General features: G+C 40.6%; 1 protein-coding gene across 3 annotated transcripts in view; it reads right to left on the reverse strand.

The window, feature by feature from the left end:
• Window positions 1–19,610, reverse strand: part of LRP4 (LDL receptor related protein 4) — a 2,374,694-nt gene that overhangs the window by 1,000,123 nt on the left and 1,354,961 nt on the right. For all 3 annotated transcript variants that reach the window (XM_044082533.1, XM_044082532.1, XM_044082534.1), the window contains exon 6: window positions 1,954–2,082. In XM_044082533.1, coding sequence (XP_043938468.1) covers window positions 1,954–2,082 — 129 coding nt within the window. The remainder of the gene's footprint in view (window positions 1–1,953; window positions 2,083–19,610) is intronic.

Raw genomic sequence — 19,610 nt, forward strand, 5'->3', positions numbered from 1 at the left:
TCAAAAACAGTGGAACTCAAAAATTCTTATTGTGGGGGTCGCACTACAATGTAGACAGGGGTATTTGCCCTTTCCTCACTGTAGTGCGATCTCAGAGTTGGTATATATATTATCAGTGGGGAGTGAGGGGGGTACAGCCCCCCACAATTGCAACTTCGAGTTCCAATGTTTACGAAGTTGTGGTCGTTCGCTATTATTAGCTTTCAACCACGTGATATAGACCCATTCTGACTGTACATTGATTCAAGTGGCCCATGTTTAATACCTTGCCATCAAAGCGAAGGGTTAAAAACCTGCAGGAAACAAGGTAATAGGGAAAAAAAGCTGAAAGAAGGAAACAAATGCAAACATGAAAAAGTCCAACTTGTCTGGGTAGCATGTCATACACACTGGAAGCATTTCATAATGTGCAGTATTGACAATTATGTCAGGCGTTGTTGCTTTATGAGGTGAGAAAGTGGTAGGTTAGTAAAAGATATGATAATTCTTCTATGAAAGTTCCTGTAAATGGATGGGAAGTGATAAAATTAGATGGTATAAAGGGTGTGGCAAAGATGCCTTTTGAGTGCGATTTTATTTGCTCTATTGTTAATGAAGTTATCCAGGTGAACAGATACATAGGAGATGTTAGGCTTAGGTTTAGGTGAAGGCTTGCGTTACCTTTAATATTAAGCTATGCAAATAAAATCATAATTACAGTTGATTTTAGGTAAATAGGTTAGTACTAAGCTAACTTCCCTTGCAAGCCATTTTAAACCTAGCCAATTATCACTTGTGAGACTCAAATCCTGCACCTTGTGCTTGCAAGGCAAACACCTTAACCATTAGGCCACCCTCCCAACCCTGGTTATGAACTGGTGGAGAACTGTTTGTGCTATGTAGGGTTGATGTTAAATAAGGGGAGATTGTAAAGGTTTGTTGTTGTCCTTGTTATAATTAATTGTTCAATACAACATTATTTAAAAAAAGGAGAAATGTAACGGCTATGGATAGTAAGATATTAAAAGCAAAATCTGGAGGCAAGGAAGGGGTTTGACAAGAAGCTGAAAGACGTTAAGAATGTAGTGCAGGTATGGAAGGTGCTCAGCTTAGCTTTCTAGAAAAAAGTGCATTTACCACATTCTGTTACACTGGATAAGCTGACCTACACAGAGACTGAATCGAAGCCCAGTGGTGAAGCAGTTGTGTTGGCGCCTCACAGTAAGAGGATTTCCGGTTTTGATTCTTGGCTGGGGTGCCTTCTGTGTGGAGTCTGCATGTCCTCCCCGCATTTGTGTGGGTTTCCCTGGATGCTCTGGTTTCCTTCCATGTTTCAAAGACATGCATTTGGTGTGTTTTTCCCTGGGCTCAAACTGAAAATTGGCTTCATTCCAAGTCAGACTTTCCCAGTAAACAAATGTTAAATAAATAAAAAAGAACTGTTGGAAATTACTTTTGGTATTATATGAGGATCTACACCTAATTCACTATAAAGGGAAGTTTTATATAATAAATAAAAAAGAAGTCTGGATTTGATTAACCCAATTTTTTTTTTGGTGTGTGTAAATGTCTATGGTACAAGAACAACATTACAGTGGATAGATTGTTGTGGGAGAAATACAAAGAATTTTAAAATTGTTGGGGGTAAGGAAATGGTGATTTCCAAGGGAAACATTAGTAAGTAAAAGAAAAAGAAAATGTACATTATGGAAAAAATAATACTCTGTTCAAACTTTATATGCAGTTCCTGTAAAGATGACTTAAAACTGTTGTTAATGAAGTACTATTAATGCAACTAAAATAAAGGAGGATAAACTTCAATTCAAATATATGTAAAGTCTTTGGATTCCAAGTCACTTGAAATGAAAGACAATGCTGTATAACCTCCTAAAACCATGTAAACTTGAAGGTTTGCATGCCCGGATGCCTGCCACTTGTCAGTACAAAAGAGAGGATAAGATGAAGGTAACTTACAGCAGTCAGACTCATCAGACCAATCTCCACAATCATCATCTCCATCACAGTGATAGATATCGAGAATGCAGCGTCCATACGCACACTGGAATTCTTCCACACTACACGTTGTTACAGGAACATTCGATGCTAAAACCCAAAAAATGGCATCATCAATGCAGATAAACGCTTGTTTGTACAGTTGAGAGAACATTAACATGAAGGTCTCCCCTTTTTGTTTTTTTTTTGTTTTTTTTGAAAAACACTTTCATTGAATTATCACTTGTGACAGACAAACTTACAGTTATATAAAAGTAATCAAACCATATTAAGTTCACATTTGCAAACATTAGACATCACACAATCTTGTGCACATTATAAAGAATCCAGCATTACAAAAATTGTTCAGTTCCTGCCTTCTCCTAAACCTCATTCTTTCTCCAAAACAATGTTCTGCAGGAATTGTTCCAACAATTTCCATTTTTTTCCTACACAATTTGCTCCTAAACCTTTTCTACAGATCCCACTTCCTGTTATTTTCTCCAAGTTAAAATGTTCACAACTTGAAATATGCTTGGTTTAGGCTTTGATTTTCACTTTCTAGTAATTGCTTTTTGGCAGTCACCACAATTAAACTTAACAATCACTTACTAGGCAATTCAGATGCTGTATCTCAGCTCAAAAAATCATTCCCTCTATTATACTTATTTGCTTGCAGAGTACTCTGTAAGGAGTCTGCCATATGATTACACTCCAAAATCAGATGCTCCCAGGTACCTCTTTCTTCCTCAACACACCTCCAACATTTGCTATCTACCGGAGGAGAAACTGTCTAGTCTGCTTGGGGTACAATGAAGGTATCACTGTTATTACTTATTTTAGCTCCAGTACGTTAATGATGCTCTTCTCGGTCAGGTCGCTGAATAACAAAAATATACAATACTTACATTGACTCAAAGCTGCTGTTGCCAGATCACTCAATATGAAAATGGCAAGGGGGGGGGGCCCAAATCAAGTAGAGACCTCTAGGCCAGTTTGCATAACAGTTAAGGCATTTGCCTCCACTCCACATGGTACAAGGTACAATTCTGACCCCCAGCCAATGCCTGTAAGAAGTATGGATTTTCTCTGGGTCACCTCCTAAAAAAACATGCTGAGTGTTTCCACCTCAAACTCACCCAAGAATAGAGCTACGGGTAGCAGCACATACTCTCGATGGTGCCCAACAGGGAGAAGAGTAGTAAAGATCAACTGCTCTGGGTATCAACTGTGGTGCACAGTATCCTCAAGGGAGGATAACATGGATCACAGACTGCATGTCATGTCAGGGCTACACATTCATCTGTGTAAAAATCTGCTCTAAGTGATTCAGTCATGTTGTCTAATGTCTCCAAATGGCATGGCTATTTGTTCGTGATAAGTGGGTTGAGGACTTCACCTACTCCAGCCTATGTAAGGGAACCAAGCTAATGGTTGGGAGGTGTGCTATGTACCCCTACTGGCCAGTGTGCACCTGCCATAAAACCCAGCAGGCTTGGATCAATAAGCTACTGGTTGGATAGTGTCCAGGTGTCCAGCTTAGGTTACCTGGGACAGCTCTGTTGACAGATGTAAAAGCAATCATACTGTCAAACATGAACTAAGAATTGCTACATGCATTATAGGTTCACTGACAGGATGAAGCTTGCAAGCGGATGATGTGATGGTAAAGAGGAAAAAAGTTGGAAGGGCAGTGCAACAAAGACACTTGAGATCCAGAGTCTACTACACAGGAGAATAACCTAAAAATGGTGAGGGAATTGTGGTTTGACAAAGGCATCACAACACAATAAAGGATATCATCAGAATGCGTGACAGACACATGGCAATCATACTCCAGTGTAAGGTTTGGGAAAGTACAGTTGTGTAAACTCTTACCATAACAGTACATGTCCTTCTCTTCATTGTTGCAGCATTCCTCATAGAAGGAATGTTCCACCCAGGGCAGCCCGATGCTCGGCCAGTATAAAAAAGCCTAAAAAAAAATCTTGTATTTGCTGTACGTCACATTTATGCTCCCAGCACAGAATGTAGGGCATAAAAGAGACGTAGAGATGCAACTACCGAGAACTTTTTGCCACCAGTTCAAACGCCATTTTTCCCAGTTGGTCTGAACGCCTTGTAGCAACACCTGATAAGTATCCCACTGGGGTGGACTTTTTTTGGTTGTTTTTTCGGAGAGAAAGTTGTCCATTCGTACTAATCCTTCTTTTATGCCTAAGGTAGTAAATGAGCTGTCCAAGAATTAAGGAGCAGTCATTCTAGACTTCTGCCCAGTAAATGACTTGATGGTGGCCAACAGATGGTTCAGCAAGACAGACAGTTACAAGATTATATACAAGAGTGGACAACATGCAAATCAAGTTACCTTTCTCCTAGTAAGGAATGACCACTGGGGTAGAATCAGTGATTGCAAAGTCATCCAGTCAGCCCAAAGCATAAACCACATGTTGTCACAATCATCTGCAAACAGTGGTCAAAGAAAGCTCTAAGGTCAACACAGATTAGGTTGAAGACCTGAAGTTGACTGGCAAGAGGTTGAAGACCTGGAGTTGACTGGCAAGAAAGCACAATAGTTCAAGGAATTACTCAGGGCTGTAGCACCTTAAAAAGGAGAAGAATAAATAGGTGGAGCTGAAGAATGGCAGCACCTCAAAACAGCATGTGTGAGGACTACAGAGCAGATATGCAGCTGAGCCAGACGTGGAAATAAAGTACACAAGGAACTGGTGGCAGACTACAGAAGTCCAGAAAGTCATCAAACGAAATGCATGAAGGAAAAAGTGGGAAATAGAAAAAGAAGAGCAGGTTAAGAAAGAATACTGCTTGGCTAACAGATTAAGACAGGAGTGGCACAAGGCATTAGAGGCACTCTACCAGCTTATGAAAAATGACTTTGTAGATTGCACAATGATACTTTATCAGGTTGCAAGGCAAAGACAGAAAAATAAAGAAGATGGTCCGACACCCTTCGTATGGGCTGCCGGCAACAACCTACTCTCAACAGTCCACATGACATCAAAGGTAGATGAAGGAGTACTGCCAGCAGCTTCTGAACGAAGAAAACCCCACAGAAGCTGTACCGCCCAGACACAGCCAATAATGAAAGAGGAGGAGCCCACCCTACAAGAAATAAGAACAGCACTAAGGAAATGAAGCCAGTGAAAGCAGTAGACTTAGATGAGGTCAGAGCATAAAGACATTAGGTGAAACCAAAGGAGAGGCCACCTTTTGGGCAGATATTAAGGCAGCCAATAAAAGTCTTCCAGGTGCAATGTTGCACAGAAGACGCGGAAGGCTCAAAATGAGCCTGAGTCAGCATTTCAAGGACAAAATTAAGATTTCAAGGAAGAAGATTGGGCTTTCTTGGGGGTCTAATATGAAGGATGCCTTTAAAAAACTGCTTGACCTCAAACCTAGAGGCAAAAGGAGGAGTAAGTGGCAGGCAGACAGAAATGGCCGAAAAGTGTCTTTCAGTGAAGTATAGGCCAAGCCGCCAGTAATGTAGAAGTTCATACAGATAAGAAAGAACCAAGGGAACCTCCATTGAAAAGGGGTCCTAGTAACATACAAGACATTAAGCAGAAAATCTCTTCCATTCTGACATACACAATTTTCTGGTAGTGGGTTTCAGGACCTCCTGCAAAATCCTACACACATCTTCACAAAACAGGGTTTTGTTTCCTTTCAGACATAAATCACCCAAAGCATCACCTGAAGTCTGGATAGATAAGAGTGAAGGAGAGTGCCTTTGCCCTGTGGAAGAAGATCCAGGTGGTGAGGTAACTTGCAACGACTGCCCATGGCCAGATGGAAGAGATGTGAGAACCAGTGCTGTCTGGGCCAAAAGAGAGACACCAAAAAGATCACCGTAAAGTCCTTCTTGATTCTGAGAAGGCCCCATAGCAGAAGAGAAAGGGGGAAGCATACAGGAACATTCCCTTCCAAAAGAAAGACATGGTGTCTACCTTCAAAATCAAAGGGCTTAGGACACTGATAAAGAACTGAAGGAGTTGTCTGTTCCGAGGGGAAGAAAAAGATCTAGTTGAGGAACACCCCATGATGCCACAAGATTGCACTCTGAAGGTATATAGATTGCCTGTAGAATGACCTGCAGAGTGAAGTTTATTTCCCATGCTGGAAGACCCAATCTGCAAATAAGGTATGACCTTGTGCCCCCTCATTTGTTGATGTAACACATGACTGTGAACTTGCCCATATAAACTTTCAGTGGACCCGGAACCCAAAGAATATGGAAAGCCTGAAGGGGAAAAATGACAGCACTCATTTCCTTGATGCTGATGAGGGGACCAAAGGCCCTGCACCTTCAAGGTGCCTGAAGCTCTCCAACCACAGCTCTGATGCATCTGTGAAGAGTTCCTGAGAGGGCTGAGAAGGGTGAAAAGGAACACCTGGATTATTAGACAGCTGCCAAATCCACCAGTGAAATTCCAGTTTGAGACAAGGAAGCAGAGGAATGAGATGGTCCAGAGGGTGAAGGTGTTGAAGCCACATTGACTTTAGGTACCACTGAAACCTCCCTCGTATGCAGCTTGGCCCAGGTATGGGGATAGTGGAGACAATGAACCACAGAGCCCTGAAAAACTCCCTGGCTGGAAGACAGGGCAGGGGAAACAAGAACAAAACCTTGGAGGTAAGAAGAGATGCCAGCAGTGGAATAGTCTGGAACTTGCAGCCTAGAAAAACAGGATCCTGAAATGGAGTCAACGGTGACTTCTGAAGGTTGACCATGAAACCCAGACTGTGCAACACAAGCTGGGTAAAATGAAGATCCTGCACCAGCTTGAAATGGGAAGCAAGAGGTTGTCCAGATAAGGAAATATCTGGATGTCTTGAAGCCTGCAAAAGGCCACTAATGGGGCTAGACATTTGAACACCCTAGGGGCTGTTGAAAGCCCAGAGGGCAAAGCAAAGAACTGAAAATGGGAGGAAGAAACACAGAAATGCAAATATCTCCTGAATAGAGGGTGGATAGGAATGTGCAGGTAAGTGTCCTTCAGATCCAAGGAAACCAAAAAAGCTTGGTGGAATAACAGAGGGAACAGAGTCTGAAGACAGAGCATTTGGAAAGAAGGTACCATGAGATATAAGTTCAGATAGGAAAGATCCATAACAGGTCTCCAAGATCCTTACTTCCTTTGGACCAGAAACATCCTGGAATAGAACCCCAAACCCCTCTCTGCCTGCAGAACCAGCTGAATGGTACCTTGATCCAGCAGACCTTGCAATACCCCTGGAAAATGAGGAAACTGTTCTATAGGGGGATGAGGAACACCAGAAAAGGAAGGAAGGGCATTCCAGGTCATAAAATAGCCTTGCTTGATGATGGAGAGAACACACATGTCTATGGTAATCAGCTGCCAAACTGGGAGGTAAAAAGAAAACTTGGGGGACAAGGGAATCTGTCTGAGAGGAAGGTAGGACCATCAGTCAAATGGCTGCAGACTTGTCAGGAAAGGGCCATTGCTGGGGCCTGGCTGTCTGACTAGACTTATTAGAAAAAAATGCCTAGAAGTCTTCATACCTTTGGAAAAATGTCTAGGTAGAATACACACAAAGGCAGTCCTACTAGGACAGTTGCTCTGAAACTTGGGAAAAAGTGAGGCAAATATCTGTTTCAAATATTGAATGTCCTTATCCTGATCCTGTAAGGTCTTCAAAAGATCAGCCACACCAGTACCAAACAAATTCTGGTTATAGCACCTCATCACAGAACCAGAGGGAGGCAGCAGTCCTAAAAGATGCATCTACTGCATCATAATTGCATTTAACAGAGTGACGGGCAATCTGAGAAGTGGAACTGAGCAAAGAAAGAGCGGAGGCTTTAGCCTCATAATCAGACATATCAGAAAAAAAAATTCTCACTTGGGAAAGAAGAGACAGATGTATCTTGTCATATGAGTCTGGTAACTGATGGCCCTTGAAGGCTAAGGTAGCAGAGGTGTATACCTTTTTACCAATACTCTCCATAGCACTACTGTCCTTATCTGAAGGAAAGGGCCTGGAAGTTGGCAACAGTATCAGGAGACACAGAAATCAGAGCAGGATCAGATGATAGGCCTTTAGACAGGAACATACAGGCATCTGTCACCTTACAGAAACTATCAGGTTTCTTGAGAGCTGGAGGTGGAGAGCCTGGTGTCAGGGAAGAAGCAGAAAAGGTATCCAACAGCCAACACAAGGAGGGACAACTGTTCAGGAAAGTCCATTTGTAAAAACTCGATATACCTTTTCTGGACATCTGAAACTTGGGAGCTATCACATTTGAAATGCTCTACCATGCACAGGACTGTGTCAGCAAAGGAAAGTTCCTCAAGGAAGAATCAGGACTGAAAGATTTCTCCCCCTAAGACCCATAATCTAAACATGAAGGCAATTTAGATATATAGGAATCAGCCTCAGAATCAGAATCCCCATCTGAAGACCGAGTCCATAGTCCTCTTAGGGATAGAGAACCAAGGAGGAGCAGAGACCAAAACACCCAGAGGAGGCTTCAATGCCATCAAAGCATTGAACAAGCCTTGAATGAAGTCCTGCCCCTCCCTCTGTGGATCCATACAAGCAAACATTGCATGCCTAGTTCTTTTGCCTTGTCTTCACTTGGACATTTGCTCTGACAAAAAGTGGAGGTTCGGACCCCTGTCTGGATTCAATTAAGGTACACAGCACCTCTTACCATATAAATATTTGAGGAATTCCCCTAGGGCCCTCAGAAATAGTCAGCTGTGGTCCCCCTTCAACACCCACAGCTGTTTGCAAGGCCTCCAGGGACGTGCAAGAAGTAGGTTCCGTGCTGGCCTCTGAGAGGGTTATGGCAGAGGAAACTGAAGGTAACGTTAGGCTGTTCTCGGACTTCGCACTCACCTCAAGAGAGACGTCTAGTGGAGGCTGGACAGTATCAGTCTCAGGTCCAGATTTCTTGGCCATCTTCTTGAGTGGCATCTATACCTCAGGCGAGCGGATTCTGCTATGGTACCTTGGACCAACAGCTTGAGACGTTAGTCCTCAAGTTAAATGGAAAGTAAAGAAAGGTTACTATGCAAGGTCTTAGGAACAAAAGCCTGACAGATGGAACACTGTGGTCGTGGGACGCCTAAGCAAAACAAGCACCTATCAAGGTGATCTTTATGGGCGATTTCCCTTTCTTGGATGACAAGCAACCCAGTAAACAAAATAAGGAAAATTAAAAAGAACAGGGTACTTATCTGAAAAAAGTAGGCTCGGTAAAACCAGGAAAGTGAAGGTCATTCAGACCGATGTATGACAACTGCATTCAGACTCACAGCAACAAAGTTCTGACTTGGGAGCATACTTGCATCACCTTTATGCACTAGCTGGCATTCGACACTCCCTAGGTAATAAAGGCTTTGGTATGGCCAAATGTTGTGCTATCCTTGGCAGGAGATCACAGAGGTTACCAATACTGCAATAGTGATATGGAAGGATATCAATAGACCGACTGTTTGTAGTGAGACAGACAGCTGAAAAGAAGCTAGAGTTGAGGAAAGAGTCCAACTGGGCATTCTTAGATTTGGAGAAAGCATATGACAAGGTCCCAAAAAAGATGATCTGGGCAGTCCTATAGTGGTAAATCCCAGAAGAACTGGCAGAATTACTGCAAGGGTCCAATGACTCAAGTATGAATAGTGTTTGATCTCAAAGAGGAGTGCTGAGAGGGAGTGGGTGTGCATCAGGGTTCAGCTCGGAGCTCACTGCTATTCATACTGGTGATGGACTATAACAGCAAACAGGTCGGAGCAGAAAGATCAACAAATCTGCTGTATGGATACTCCCAGCAAAAGTTCAGCAAATGATAAGGGAATGGATTGCAAAACTGAAAGCAAATGGGATGAAACTGAATAAAGATAAGATGGTTGTAATAGCAGCAAATGGGGGAAATCAGAAGAAGCTTAGAACTGAGATGGAAGGGAAAATAGTGAAACAGCTTAACAGCCTGAAGTATCTGTATGGGTTTGTTGAGGAGAAGGGAAGTCTGCTTGAAGAGGTCAAAGCTAGAATCAGGGGGGCGGCAGCCAACTGGCAGGGTGTGTCAGGGGTCCTACATGATAGAAGAATGTCAAAGAAGCTGCAAAGTAAGGTGTATGTAACAGTGACATGACCAGTAAATTGATATAACGAGCAGGGTACTAAAAGTAACCAAAAAATCCAAGAAAAGAGTACCTTGGTGCGGAGAACAAAACAAAGTGCTCTTAGTAATATTTTATTTGCATAAATCACGAACTACGCATTTGCACCATCAGTGTTTTCGTCTCATAAGTAAAGACTTCATCAGATGACTGACCATTTCATGTTTACCATTTTTATAACCTTAACCCTTAAAAAGGACCAATCAGAACTTAAGTCACAATTAAATATTGAGCTAATTATAATAAAAATTCACTTTAACATATTCTACCCACTAAATTAACCTTATAATCTGTAAAACACTTCATGTTAAAATTACTTCAATACATCATTTTAATATACATAAATATAAAAACATTGTCTTTTAAAAACATAAATACTCATGCATAACATCCATTAGCAGAAATTTCATACTGGAGACTAAAATGTTCATTAAAACTAGTGCTAAACACCCACTAGTGGTCATCATGGGGAATAACTCATCTCAAACAACTTGGCAGATCTCATCTTTAATAATGGCATTATAGATATATTGCCATTTAAACCAGGGTGATTGCTGCTTCCAAGGTGATTTGCCGCCATAATTCTCTAAATTCTATTTTTTCCTCCCATAATCCACCGCTGGCTTCCTTTTTCACTTGTTCAACAAGAAAAAAAGTAAAATCTGCTTTTTTACATACTTTTGTACGCTTATATAAAGCATTTGTCTCTTTTTTATTCAAAATATCATATTTGTGTTCGTATATCCTTCTCCTTAGCCTACATTCTGTTTTCCCAATATAGAAGGATCTACATTTTACACAAGTTATCAAATACATTATCCCCATGGACTCACAATTGTAATAGTCGGATCCTATAATCCATTTCTGCTCTCAATAAAAATCTTATCAACATTTGCTATGTTTTCACATTGGGAACAATGACCACACTTGTATGTTCCTATCCTCCTTTTATTGACAATTGTATTCCTACCCTCGATTTCTAAAAAAAAGTCTTCAAACTTTGTGAATTTTTATATACAAGTTTCAAGGGTTCCTTTGGTAACTTTTCCATATCAGAAATAGATACAAATCTATCCCATTCGGTCTTCATAATTCTCTTTGTGGGTCCAGTTAAAGCATTATATTCCAACACTAAAGCTTCTCCATAGTCCTGCTCCTGACTAACTTCTCTATTGTCTTGTTCATATCTGCTTTTTCCTAAAATAGGCTTAAAATTGCTCTACCAACATTTATTTCAGCTGTAAACCCCCTCACTAAATCAGCCAGATAACCCTTTTACCAAGAAGAATCCCTTCAACACTTCACTTTCCTTCTGGAAATCTTCTTCCGAGGATGTCATCCGGCTCCCTCGAACATATTGACCCTTTACTATGTTCTTTTTATAATGGGGGTGAGGGGGTGGGCACTATTACAGTGAAGGAAAGAGTTACAAAAGGTGGGTTTTCTAAAAATCTTAGACTCAAATCTACCTTTAGATTTGTATATTTCCACATCCAAATATTGCAACCGCTCATTCGAGAGACAGTATGTGAAATCTAAAAAGGAAGTTGTACTCTTCATATAGCCCATAAATTCCTTAAACTTTTCTCTGGTCCCAATCCATAAAATCACTATATCATCTAAAAATCCCTTATAGAGGGTCCAATTTGATGCGTATTCAGATATTAATATGTACCTCTCCTCCCATTTTGCTAATACCAGGTTGGCATAAGTTGGGGAGCAAGCTGCGCCTATTGCCACACTTTGATTGAACCTGTTGAAAGAATTCATCTTTAAAAAATATAAAATTATATTTTAAAACTAATTCCATTAACCCCAAGCATACCAGCTTCTCATTGTGGCTCAAATCAGTGTCCTTAAAAATGATTTCCTCTAACATATTCATACCTCTTCATAGGGAATACTTGAACATAAATCAATCACATCTATAGTGATAAATGTTAACTCTTACTAATACAAATCATGCCTTATTTCCCTCAAAAAGTCCCATGAATCTTTCAAAATAGCTTTCCTTTTAGTCCATTATTTTTAAGTTTACTGTCCATGTATTTTGCTAATCTGAGACAGGGGTCGGAAACTAAGTACATTTATATATCCAAGCAGATTATTTGACAATATACATTGGCTGGGTGGGATCCATTAACACTGGACTTTGCTGAAAACAAAAAATGCCAGACTCAAACTGGTAGAAGAGGATAACCCTTTGCAATGTTGTGACTCAGGCTGTAATGTCCCAAAATGTGGAGAATGAAACACCGAAATCCGCACCTACATACACTAAGTTTGAGACTGCCATTTCTCAGAATATTCTCTTTGCGCTGAGAAATGACAATCTCCAACTCAGTTTATATAACAATTAAGCTAAGGAGCTTACCCCCTGGCAAAATAAGAAGCTTAAAAGAGAAGAGTGATGTTTAATATAAACTCTTCTATATTTTTGGTCTTTTTTTCTGCATTTTGGGACAGGTAATAACACTTCAATAAAAAGTCATAGAACAGTACTATCTGATGAAAGCCATCAGGACTGGTTATCTTATTGTTACCTACTGTTAAATAAATTTAACTAATTTTAGTACCTTTACAACAAAACAAATATTGATGGAGGTGTCCTAGTAGGTCTGTAGAAAGCATATTTTTCATATATATTCTATACTTCTAATATAAACTTTATGACAGCCATGTATATAATTATCTATGAACCCACTCTCTCCCCCATCCCTTAACTACAATATTCACGATTTCAGCCCTACCTACTTCCTTTCTTCACTTCCGTTTCTTTGAATTTCTAAGCACTAATCACATGACCTATTTGACAACCCAAGTAATACATCTACACAAATGCTCAGTGCTCAACATCTACTAATGCACATGCATCTTGTATACTGTATGTTTCATGAATGCAATCTAATTAACAAATGACTATGTAATTGTTGATATATTACTTAATGTCTGCTCATAAGACGCCCTTCATAAGGGATGCCAGCAACAACCTGCTCACCAGTCCAAAGGACATCAAAGACAGATGGAAGGAGCATTTCCAGCAGCTTCTGGATGAAGAAAACCCCACAAAAGCTGTACTGCCCCAGAAACAGCTTACGATGAGAGAATTAAATCTCTCAATAACTAACTCAGTGAACTCCTCCTCTCTCAAACCTGCTTCTACAAACTACTACAAAACTCGACTCTCAAAACTCAAACCATGCTCTGTATCTGCACACAATATCCCTTCTTATTTCCTCCAGATTGCCGCACACTCCCTTGCTATACCTGTATCTATCCTTATAAATCTCTCTCTCTCTCTCCCCGAGTCCAAAGTACCATCTATCTGGAAACAGTTCTATACTCTTCCTGTTTATAAAGGAGGTAACTCCACTGAAATCTCTAACTTCAGACCTATTGCCATTCTCTCTCCTCTCTCTAAAGTCCTCGAGAAATGTATACACAAACAAGTTATGCTTCATCTCTCATATGAAAATCTACTCAACACGGTTTTCGCCCCAAGCATAGTACATCAACTGCTCTACTATCCTTTCTCAACACTATTTCTTTAGCCAAAGACAATCATAAGCTCATATCCTGCCTACTCCTTTACCTCTCGAAGGCTTTCGACACCCGTCTCCCACTCTCTCCTACTTAGCAAACATACAGATCTCAACTTCTCCCCAGATACAGTAGCATGGTTCTCTAGCTATCTCACTGACAGGCAGCAGTCAGTGAGATGGGACTCGGCACTATGTATCCCCCTCTCAATAAGAACAGGTGTCCCCCAAGGACCCATTCTTGGTCCTCTCCTATTTAACATCTTCACTAACACACTTTACTCATCTTGTCCTCAATCTACCATTGTCCAATATGCTAATGAGTCAACAGTCATTACCACTGCTGTCTCAGCCTCTGAACTATTAGCAACTACCCAGACATCTTTCAACTCAGTAGAGACATGGCTCACTAATAACCAGCTCATCCTCAACCCCAAAAAACTAAATTGCTACTCTTTCTTCCTAAATCTGCCAACCACATCAAATCTTCCTTCTCCATAACATCCCTAAACAATACTCCTATATAAGTCAACACTAGCACAAAACTACTTGGGATTACCATAGATGTTGTCTCTTTCAGCTTTTCCCGGTTAGGGGTCACCACAGCGGAACTCCGGTCCGATAATGATTGGCAGTTGATTTTTACGTGCCGAGTTGCCAGCCCTGACACACAACCTTCAACGAAGGTACGCCCATTCACGCATGTCGCCACGCAGAAGACACTCTAGCTGAGAGTCGAACCGGACAGCATCTTACTGTGAGGCGACAACGCTACCACAGCACCACCACAATCAACTAAAATTAAATCTACACATTGACCATTGTATAAAAAAAACCCACCAAAAGCTAGGACTCTTGTATAGGAATAATAAATTCCTTACTGTTGAAGCTAGGATCTCGCTTACTCATGCCTACCTATTACCTTGCTTAACTTACTGTTCCCAAATACTTACTCTTCTAAACTCCTCCCTACTCACCAAATTAGAAACTACCTATCACAAGATAGCTAGATTTGCTGCCCAACAAACTTATAAATCTCACCACTGCCTCTCCCTAAAACACCTGCGCTGGCTAGAACTATCTCACCTGCTCCTACAATCCCAGCTCCTAAACATACACTCCATACTATATCAGCCCAACTTCTGCCTTAGTATGTCCTCCCTTATCTCCCACTATAACCCCTACCAAACACCTCCGAACACAACCAAAGACCTATTAAAAGTTTATAAATGAAAATCTAAGACAGGGTGCAACTTGTATAGCTACCACCCCTCCACTGCTTGGAACAAACTCCCACCTGAAATAAGGAACCAAACTCTCCCCAAACAATTTAAATTAGCCACCAAAGACCATTTCAAAAACCACTGGACCTGCCATTGTTCACCCCCCGACCACTACCTATCCATAAAGTACTGTCAAATTAAGTCATGATACTTAGCTTGAACTACTTACTTTCTATTGCCTTCAGTGTTTCTTCCTACGTTTATGCTATACACTGCCTACAGAACCTTAGATTAGTAAAACTTACTACACTAACACATATTACTTTCTATACTAAGTGTTATCATCCTAAGTTAACAACATTATATACTTTCAATAACTGTATTACATTTGATTTTGTAACTTCTTGTACATCTCTATTGTAATATTATTATTATTATGTACTATTTGGAGCTTTTGTCCCCGAGCCTCTGCTGAAAAAGGGCTTGAGCTCAGTCGGACACTCCCGGTCAACAAATGTAAAATAAAATTAAAAAAAAATTAAAAATAAATAAGAAGAGAAGCCCACCCTAGAAAAATAAGAACAGCAATAAGGAAAATGAAGTCAAGGAAAGCAGCAGGCTCAGATGAGGTCACAGCAGATATGACAAAGATGCTGGGTGAGATAGGGGAGAAATGGTGAGGGTACTATTAGCAGTGTAGAGAGAAAGGTGTATCCCATATGACTGGAGAATAAGCATACTCATGCTAGTGTACAAGAACAAAGGGGACATCCACAACTGTGGGCAGTACAGAGGCATCAAACTCCTATCACATTGCATGAAAGTTCTGGAGAGGGTGATTGATGAATAGCTACTCAGAGTAGTGGAATGTAAGATGGGAAATGAACAGTTTGGATTCAGATCCGGATGCAGCACAATTGACCCGATGTTTGCAGTGAGACAGATACTTGAGAAGACACTAGAAATGAGGAGAGAGTCCAACTGGTCATTCCTAGGCTTGGAGAAAGCATATGACAAGGTCCCAAGAAAGCTGATCTGGGCAGTACTGCGGTGGTTTGAAGTCCCAGAAACATTGGTGGAATTAGTGCAGGCAATGACTCAAGTACGAACAGTGTTCAGCCTCACAGAGGGGTTCTCAGTGGGAGTAGGTGTACACTAGGGTTCAGCTCTGAGCCCACTGCTGTTCATACTGGTGATGGACTACATTAGCAAAGAGGTCAGATGGGACAGATCAACAAAGTTGCTGCATGCAAACGATGTGGCATTAAAGGCATACTCTGCGCTAGAACTTCAGCAAAGGATAGGAAAATGGAATGCAAAACTGAAGGCACATGGGGTGAAACTAAGCACAGATAAGACGGTGGTAATAGCAGCAAACTGGGGAAATCAAAAGAAGCTGAGAATAGAGATAGAAGGGAAGATAGTGAAACAGGTAAACAGCTTCAAGTATCTGGGAGGCGTGGTTGAGGGCAAGAGAAGTTTAAATGAAGAGGTCAAAGCTAGACTCAGAGGGGCTGCAGCCAACTGGCATAGAGTGTCAGGTGTAGTCTATGGCAGAAGAATGCCAAAGAAGGTGAAAAGTAAGGTGTACAAGACAGTGGTGGGACCAGTACTACTGCATGGTACAGAAACCTGGGCAGTAAAGGCAGAACAGTTGAAAAGCTAGAGGTGATGGAAATGAAGTGCCTGAGAAAGGTGATAAGATGCACACTGCGGGACAGGCGAAGAAATGAGAGCAGAAGCCAAAGCAGCTCCAATTGCAGAAAAGATCAGAGAGAACAGATTACGGTGGTTTGGACACATGCGCAGAAAAGCAGAAGACAGTCTGGTGAGGAAGATTTGGGACAGACAGGAAGAAGACAACAGGAAGCAAGGACGTCCAGCAAAGAAGTGGATGGATTGTGCAAAAGAAGATCTGCAACAGTCAGGCATGAGTGTTGAAGAAGGCAGGAGTGTGGCACTGAATCGAGAGAAATGGCGACAGTTAACACAATACCCTTACCCCGTGTAGAAAAAGGGGGCTGATGATGATGATGAGGCTGTCTGCTCATGTACATTACTGAGTATCTGTTTAAAAATATTTGTAACATCTTAAAGGCTTTTGTCCTTGGCTGAAAACGTTTTTTTGACTACACATGGTTGGACAAACCCAGTAAAACAAACTAAAATAAATACAATAAAATATATAGGCACCCCCCCTCAAACACACACACACACACACACACACACACACACACACACACACACACACACACACACACACACACAGATAGAGAGAGACATATATTTTTGCATACATAGAGCTGAAGAAAGCAACACATGCATTACAATGGGATTTATTTGCTTAATAAGGAATATTGCCCCATTGTAATACACATTATTTGCTTAATGAAAAACATTCTAACTGTAATAGTGAATATAAAACTTCTTTACAAATTTTGTATGCCCTCACTGTACACATTGTCCACATGGGAAACATTCTGTCAAAGTTACCCGGTTAACATCATTAGAACAAGCAGTTCCATACCACATTTTTTGTGCTTACTTGAAGACTATTGAAAATGTTTTTCCTTTCAGAGGAATGTAGAGAGTCCTTCACACATAATCTCCTGTAACCTGTATAATTAAATGCGCCACTCTTTACTCATAACTTCTACAATTTTATGTTTTTATCATACGTGTAGAACTGCGGTGGTGGTGCTGCGGTAGCATTGTCGCCTCACAGTTAGATGTTGCCCGTTCGATTCTCAGTTACAGCATCTTCTGTGTGGCGACATGTGTGAATGGGCGTTCCTTCATTGAAGGTAGTGCATTAGGTCCAGCAAGCCAGCACGTAAAAATCTACTGCCAATCATTAGCGGACCGGAGTTCCGCTGTGGCGACCCCTAACCGGGAAAAGCCGAAAGACACAAACAAAATCATACGTGTTGTGATAACCTGGCAAGAACAGACTGGTTTGTTAACATTCCTAGCATGGTATGGTATTTAAGTAGACCAGATCTAGACATTTTTTGTCTCTTGCCTAGCCCTATAATCCACCCAAACGTTACACTTGTACTTTCAGTGGCTATGCCAGTTAAAATCTTTGCCACATATACATCCAAAAAGAATCCACATTAAATAAATTGTAACATTTACAATTGTAATTCATAATCTTCACAACCCCTGGAAACAATTTTCTAAGAGCACACTTAGCGGTAGTGCAGTGATAGCGTAGTTGCCTCACAGCAAGAGGTTCTCCTGTTCGATTCTCGGCTAGAGTGTGGGGAGTGCCTTCTGTGTGGAGTCTGCATGCCCTCCCTGCGGTTGGGTGGGCATTCGAAAGACATGCATAAATGGGCGTGCCTTCGTTGAAGGTTGACCGTCGAGCTGGCACCTCGGCGTTCGTGAAAATCTACTGTCAATCATTAGCAGACCGGAGTTCCTCTGTGGCGACCCCTAATAGAGAAAAGCCGAAAGACAAACAACAACACTTGCCTTCTTATAATATAACATTCTCAAATCCTAGTATTCGAGGACTAAAAATAGATTTGAAAACAACCTCATCAAATCCCATTCAATCATGACCAGTGCAATGTGTAAGTTTTGGACAAAAAAAATCCTAAGTGGGGGCCACAGCCTCTAACAGCCCACACTCAACAGATATGTTATTGAGCAATTAACAAGCACATCAGATTGGTTAATATAAAAAGCGTAGTACAGCTGCTGTGTCCTTTAATCTAGCAAGTCCAACAGGACATTTAAGCAATACAAACACAGCACTTTAAATGATAAAAATAATGCTTTGGGCAGTCACACCTGAACACAATCTACAGCTGTATTTGCTTTTCTGGGGGACAGAATGTCAATACCAAATCACAATACCAAATCACAAGTTATAGCAAGTTCTTCCAAGTGAAGTAAAACCATGGATAATGTTACCTGGAGCAGCACATATATGTGATGTGAAACACCATTTTAGTAAAATACTATCTGTACAGCTTTACGATCTATACAACAGGGGTACTTTTTTGTTTTCTAAGAACATACATGTTTCAAAATGATCTGAGTCATGAAAGAATCGACTGCTATGCATTAAAGTTACGCACTCACCACAATGATAGGTCTGTGTTGTTTGTTTTTGTCCTTAAACTTCCCTCCCTCCATCCCCCTTCCATTTCATTTTAAGATAAGGGAGGAAATGAAAAATTTAATTAATGTTGGAGGGAATGAAAATTGTTGAAAAGAAAAAAATGTAAATTGCATGAAAAAAATTATATATCATTACATTTTTATTATTATATCTGCACCGATGTCACATTTTAAAAATGTCATGTTTATTAAACCTTAAAACAAAACATCCTAGGTCAGCAAAAATGCACAGGACAGCATGCTTATCTATCTATCCATATTACAGATATATATATATATATATATATATATATATATATATATATATATACACACACACACACACACACACACACACACACACCTACATACATACATCTATATCTATATATACTCCCTGTACGTATATATATATCTATATATACTCCCTGTACGTATATATATATCTATATATACTCCCTGTACGTATATATATATATATATATATATATATATATATATATATATATATATATATATATATGTCTAGGACACTTGACCTAAAGCACATTTCACCTAAACTCAAAATTAGTGTGCACTTTTCACTGAAAGTACAATTC

Source organism: Protopterus annectens, chromosome 9.part0 (assembly GCF_019279795.1).
Source record: "Protopterus annectens isolate FY-2018-M chromosome 9.part0, PAN1.0, whole genome shotgun sequence".
NCBI classification, from domain to species: Eukaryota; Metazoa; Chordata; order Ceratodontiformes; family Protopteridae; genus Protopterus; species Protopterus annectens.